The sequence below is a fragment of the Hemitrygon akajei genome, chromosome 17, assembly GCF_048418815.1.
Source record: "Hemitrygon akajei chromosome 17, sHemAka1.3, whole genome shotgun sequence".
Taxonomy (NCBI): domain Eukaryota; kingdom Metazoa; phylum Chordata; class Chondrichthyes; order Myliobatiformes; family Dasyatidae; genus Hemitrygon; species Hemitrygon akajei.
This window is the reverse complement of record NC_133140.1, coordinates 44940657-44947742: the sequence shown is the minus strand read 5'-3', so window position 1 is coordinate 44947742 and position 7086 is coordinate 44940657. Positions and strand designations below refer to the sequence as shown.

Below are 7086 nucleotides of genomic sequence, written 5' to 3'. Positions count from 1 at the left end.
TAAAGTAGGAATAAACAGCAGGATCATATCTCTTGGGTCAAATTGTACATCAAATAGTTTGTCAGCAGCACTTTTCTTAACTACCCAGTTTACCAAAAATGTGTATTGAAATATTTTACTTCCATTTATCATTGCTGAAATAGGGTCCTATCTGACTTCTAGTCTTTGGAAATGTGCTCATTCAGTTACCCAGTGGTCTTCACATAGGTCAGACAATACAGGAGTGCTCTTATCCAATTTTCTAAACAAGATACTAATCACATTTTGCATTTGCTCAAAAACTTCTACAATGGAATACGTCATATTGGTAGATATTTAAATACAACATTGCACAACTTTAGTTTAAAAACCTTTTACAAATAGAGACTTACCAAAGTTAACTGCATTATAAAAATTGCATAGGAACACTAAAGAAAGTATTCAGAGAAAGCAAAAATACACACGCTTCAAGAATGGCTGTTGCAAAACTCATGTATTTGATTAAATGAGTAAGAATTACAGTACCTCAGCTGTTAGTAGGTATTAAATTTTAGTGAAACTGGAATGTCCCTTCCAGCTTTCCAAGAAAGTGCATATATCAGTCACAAGGGTTTTTTCATACCTAATACAAAATTATTACACAATAAAACACTATCTCTCGGTCGGTGAAGATGAAGCTTCGTCTTAAGCAATGTACCAGTACAGTATATACATTAATGATTTTCCCAAGACATGTCATTATGATATATAAATATATAATATATATATATTTATACACACACAAGACATAACCTATAATAGCTTCATATTACTCCCTTCAAAGTTGTTCAAAAGATGCATTTACGTAGCAGCAATGTGAAAGTCCAGCACATTTTTCTTCTATACTAAATATACCTATGGGGCAAAAATCTTTATTTTATTTAAAGGTACAATAACAGGAGTTTCCTACGATGACCATCGTGCTTGTTACTTCACTGAAACTCATCAACATTTAGGATGGTGTAAGTGAAAAGCACAATACAAAGAACCATTTTGAACAGAAATTATGTAACCTACAAAAAAAACTTGCAATTTCACTTGATGTTAAAACAGTAAAGAGTAAACTGCTTACAGAGTGACAGCATCAACATTTAGTTTGAAGTCTGCAATTTACAGTTATTTTGTTAATGGAAGGTATGACTGAACAATGAACTGATTGTGAATACTCCAGCAGACTACCAAAACTTTACATTATATATACAGACCTTTCTTAGTGAGGAATGGTCTTTTGAGGCATTGCCACCAATGCCAGTCATGTTAAAACTAGATTACTCACAAATCATAAAATAAGTTAATGCAAGGGCAAAATTCACCTAACAGAATAGATCTGCAAATGCTAGGAAACTTACATGTTTAAAACACTCTAGTCCATTAGTATAGACGGCAAGATGCTGAAGACCAGTAGTTTACATTTGCAACTTGTTTGCAAAGCAAAGTTATTATCACTAATAAATAAGTCTTTTTTTCATACAACACTAAAAGTTAGGCATTGTACAAAAGGTGTTCTCACAACACTTTGGTCCATTGGCCTGAAAGATGCCCCAGATTACTTCCATTGTTGGAATGTTGACTATCACTTTAGCTTGATACAATTTCTTTGTTGTCTTCCACTAAATGGGTGAATCTGTGGTTTGTCCCATTTTCAGTGGCTGATATTTTCTCCAGACCAGCTAGAGGTGCACTGGGATCAGCACTATGAAGCTTCTCCATGTTTCCTGTCAAACCACTTATGGGCGAGCTGCCACCATTGCCCAGACTAGCAGGGTTTGGGGGAAGACCACCATTCTGAATCACTGAAATCTCATTGGTCTTCATTGCTAGGCCATTTGTTAGTGCTGCTGCATACTGATTCCAAAATGAAGATGGGTCTCCATCGCGAGCCCTAACAGCCAAATCCTTCTGAAGCATTTCAGTGAATTTAATAGGATTGCCACCAAGGAATGCCATTGGACCATCCACTGAAAGGCGCCTCCCTCTTCTCGCAGGGGCGCTGTTCCACATATGTGTCCCCATATGAACCTGTAAAGATGGTACAAAGTTAGACCATACAACTACAGCCACATTGGATACAAATGAAAGCCTTTCCATACACATCCATGCAGCTTTACGACTTTTGGTCTGGATGTCACTTAAGGTAATGAAAGCCATCTGGTCCTGCAGTTGACTAATTCAGCAGGATTAAGTTTCTTTTTGCAATAACTCTTATTAGGTCTGATATCACTCACCTTATGAATACACATTCTCAAACTAATTTGTGCTTGGAAATCCAGCTGCTTTTCAGAGTGAAGTGATTTAAGGGTGCTGTTCCTCAAATATGACATGGGATATCTCACAAGAAATAATTGAGGTGGAAAAATTAGCAGAGCTTTGTACTTCAAGTAGCATCTTATGGAAGGCCTTTAAGTATACTATGCTCAATCTGGATAAGTGATCATCAGGACACACAATGCTTCAAATTTTATCAAGTAAATAAAAATTCATCAATTCACAAATCACAAACAAATCAGCAACCAGAAGCTTCCATATGCTTTAATTATAAAATCACACTTTTATCATTTTGACCCAAGGCCATTTTTTCCTTACTTTTGCCTTTTAAACAGCACAGGTTACCTAAACCTCTGTAATTTACTATGACACTGAGAACATTACTTTCCCCTTCAGCTAAACCCGCAGTCTTGCCAGCCTTTAAAGTTAAACCACAAATGCTTGAGTGTTTGACCAAACCGCATTCAGCGAGGTGAGTGATAACACTGGCATTCAGCCTCAGGGTCCCCATCCAAACCAGACTTCAATGTTGAAACCTCCTCTTTTTAATTTTCCAATTACATTGCAAACATTTTGTCTACCATTTGGTTAGAAAGATTATATAAATATGATGAGCAACTACAGGACAAAGGTCCCAAATTGAGCAGTTCTTTGATAGGTAAAATCTTAAAACAATCTGTATATAAATGAACCACAATGTTCAGCAACCAGTTGATAATTACTGTGCATTACAATAAGTTATATCATTTAAATTTACCCTAACTACATGCATCATCAAACTTGCACAAGCTGTAAATATATTATTGTACAGATATTTAACCAAGAAATATTATTTTTTCAGTTCATCACTAAGCATGGTATCGTTTCAATTTGTCTCCCCTCTTCCCACCCCCCATACATATAAAGCTGGACAGTGGCACTAAAAAACTTGAACTATTTGATCATATTTAATAATAAACTGCAGTAAAATACCTTCAGATTGCCTTTGGTGGTAAAAGCTCTTCCACATATAGTACAGGCAAATGGTTTTTCTCCTGTATGTGTTCTCTCATGTATTTGGAGAGCGCTGGATGAGGAGAATGTTTTCCCACATGCTGTGCAGTAATGTTGTTTTGGAGTTCTTCTTTGCTGTGCTGGCAGGACAGGTGAGATAGCAGATGCAGACAGAGGCCCTGATGAAATAAGGCTAGCAGGTGGATCTTTGCAGTCCTGGGAACACCCATGCACGAAACCATTGACCTCAGTTTTGATTAGGGATGTCAAACTGTTGGCAGCCACATTTGAAGAGCTCTGATTAGAACCTATATTGGAGTTGTTGGGTTCAAACAGTTGAGATGGAAGATCCCGCATCTGATGTGTCAACATGTGCTGCTTCAAATTACCCTTAGTGGAAAAACCACGATTGCATACTGTGCAAATATATGGACGCTCTTTGGTATGGCTTCTGTAATGAATGTCCAAGGCACTCTGACAAGCAAATGCTTTGCCACAGATATCACAAGATGTATTCCTCAACTTCCCACGGTCTCGACTGGGAAACAGCAAGTTTAAAGTATCATCTTTAATCACTCGTTCTGCATTACTGGAAGTCAGGTCCAAGGCAGCACCATTCGTAGTTGCTGGAGACACCGAATTAGATAAATCAGATAGCAAAGTTCTGTGCTGTCTCTCTTCACAGCCTGGTGACTTTGACCTACGACTGTCTGTGTTGCTGTTAGTAGGGGATGGAGCCTGCATGGAAGAGGTAGATTCTGAAATGGCAGGACTTCCAACACTTTGGCTCTCTATATCCCCAATTATTGAGAAAGAGTCACTAGTCATTTGGTCTCCATCAGCTGATCCATTCTCACCTGACCTGAGGCTTGCTTGGAGTTGCTCAACAAGACCAGTATTAATCATTTTCATTTGATTCTCAAGAGCTGCAATACTGGACATTTCTGACGGCAATGGAGATGGAGATAAACTGCCTTGAGAAACCTCAGCAGATTTGGGTGTATCTGGGACACTACTATCTGGACAATCTTCCATATTCTCATCAGAGTAGTCATCTATATCATCAAAATTTTTGTCTTCAAATGATGCTGTGTCAGATTCCATAGATTCAGGATAGTTGTCCACAACAGGAGTATTAGGAATCTGGCCTCCCATATGCATTCTGATGTGCTGTTGCAATACAACAGCATTTGTGAATTTCTTCTGGCAGATTGGACAAGAATGTTGAACTCTCAGTGGTGGCATGGCACGATGAACACCATAATGAGTCTTCAGGTTTCCCTTGGTGGTAAATGCACGCCCACAGACTTTGCATTTGAAGGGCCGCTCACCAGTATGTGTACGATAATGCATCTTCAGCGCACTATGGCAACTAAGAACTCGGTGGCAAATCACACACTGGTTGGGATCAGTCACTTTTCTGTCAATATTTTCTACTAGCTGCTGCAATTTTGATGTTTCAGACGTCTGTAAAGAATCTAAAAGACCTCCAAATGGAAACTTTGACTTAAATTGGTCTGACATAAGTGGTATAAGTGGCGTTGTAAAAGCAGAAGTAGTATTTAGACCTGAATCAGATGCACTTGAGCTGACGGGGACAGCCAAGCTGGTGACAGAATTAATAGATTGTGTGTTTTCATCTAGTTTACCATTTGAGGTAGGTGAAGCACTTTCTTCCACTTCATCCAAATCATTAGCATTTTTCATGGATGGCTCTGTTGCCGCCATATCACTCTTAACCGATCCGGGAGGACTGCAAGAAGACTGATTAATTGAGATAGGCGGACATTCCTCTGACTTAATGATAGCAGACAAACCTGATATAGTTGATGGGAGTGGCAGCCCAACAGATGTGGTCAGTGTAGGTAATACCGGCTTACTATCCAGCCAACTTGTTATTGGTTTCTCAGGTGGCACAGACATTCCATAAGGAATACCTGTATTTGTTGGAACATTGTCTAAGTGTTCTGGAACTGGATAGGGGTTCATATGAATGTGGGGATATTTCTCTCTATGCCTCTGGAAGTGAACCTTCAAATTTCCTTTTGTGGAGAATCTGTTACCACAAATGTTGCATTTATAAGGTCGCTCACCAGTATGAGAGCGCAAGTGAATCTGCAAGGCACTGTCACTTCCAAACACCTTAGCACAGAACCTACATTTATGTTTAAAGAAAGCCTCATCAGAACTGCTTTTAGTCTCAAATACTACCACATTTGGTGGCTTGCCTTTCCTCTGATTTGCCAGGGCTGTCAATGAACCAAGGTTTCCTGAAGTTGTTTCAATGCTCGAGAGAGGGTTGGAAAACACGGAAGTGGATGTGGAGGATTGAGGTAGCAGTGAGCTGGACAAACTGGATGCAGGACTTAGTAAACTGCTGATTCCAAGAGCTGGTGTGGACACTGTTGATACCGAAGGACTGATTAGCTGAGAGCCACCAAGTGTATTTGTGGACATGCTTTCAGAGGACTGTATAGTACCAGGCAATGAGGATGTGTTTACTTTTGGAGAACTACTGCTAGGCTGAACTATGGTGCTTCCAGGGCTGCTCTGAGGTAGATGAAGTTGCTTTCCACCATTTATGCTGGCAGATTGGCTGGCAAGGCTCTGTGCTAGCCCAGCTGCAGCAGCAAGTTGCTGAGATAGGTGTGAACTAAGTGTAGTTAATGGATTAACAGCAGTTCCTAAATTACCTTGGGAATTGTTGACTGATGGAACTTCTGCATTTTGGGAAGCCAATAAGATTATCTGGTGACGGATTTGTTCAATAAGCTGTAACTGATGGATCTGTTGTTGCTGCAAAGCCAGTAGTTGTTCCATAAGCGCTGGAACAGCAATTTTACTATTCGACGAATTATTAGATCTTGTTTCCTGGGAGAACTGGGCTACTGCCACTTTTGTACTTCGAAGATTTTCAATGATCACATTACTATTTAACATTGAGAAATTTCCCAGAGCTGTTAGATCACCTATGTGAGGTAGAGGTGTTGTGACAGCTGAGGTACCCATTGTGGGATAATTACTGCTTGTATTACTGTGGTTATTACTGTTAGAACTGCTGACATTACTGTTGCTAGTGATGCTGGAAGTGTCCACCTCCATGGATTCTTCCGGGTCAACTTTTTTATGTTCTACAAGGTCACTGCAGTCCGCTTGACTTGCATTCTCAGTCTTGTCATTTACTTCTTCAATAGGATTATCAGGAGATTGTGGAGAGGAGGTTTCCGAAGGAGAATTTTCATTTACAATCAGAACCAATTGTTTCTTAGTGCAATTTTTTTTGTGATGAAGGAAATCGGGCAGTTCAAAGAACTCAGCACAACATCGGCCACAGACATGAGCATCCCCATTCTTAGTGACTCGTTCTTCTTGTCCTCCTCGTGAAGTTCCTAAAACAATCCAAAGGGATAGGAAATTAGTTGTCCATCAAGATGATGCAAAGTTTCTCATCAAACACAGGACAAGTACTCTACAGACGCAATAAAAAGGGTTGGGGGTAGGGTGGAATCAATGTTTCTACATTGTACATTTCACTAGGAATGAAAACCTCGGAGGGCTGCATTTGGATCCAATCATTCACCAAATCCCAGTGAATCTTGTATTTTAGACAATTCATCAAAATATAGAATTCTCAAAATTATAGACATTGGAGCTTAATGAAATTCCATATAAAGTATTGATTTCCAATATTTCATACACATCATCATATCCCTTGTCCACTGGATGAAAATCAAACATTTGAGGACTCGTTAGACTCTAGCAACTGTCAGCTTTCTTCATTTCCAGCAGAATAAGATGGGTCTTTGACAG

The 7086-nt window shown here is 39.4% G+C and overlaps 1 protein-coding gene across 4 annotated transcripts in view; it reads right to left on the bottom strand.

Moving 5' to 3' along the window:
* Positions 1-459: 459 nt before the first annotated feature.
* The window catches only part of sall1a (spalt-like transcription factor 1a), a 14141-nt gene continuing 7514 nt past the window's right edge, over positions 460-7086 (bottom strand). For all 4 annotated transcript variants that reach the window (XM_073070026.1, XM_073070029.1, XM_073070028.1 and 1 more), the window contains exons 2-3: positions 3256-6665; positions 460-2037 (exon numbers count right to left, since the gene is read on the bottom strand). In XM_073070026.1, the coding sequence (XP_072926127.1) occupies positions 1597-2037; positions 3256-6665 (3851 nt within the window). In that variant the 3' untranslated portion in view covers positions 460-1596. The remainder of the gene's footprint in view (positions 2038-3255; positions 6666-7086) is intronic.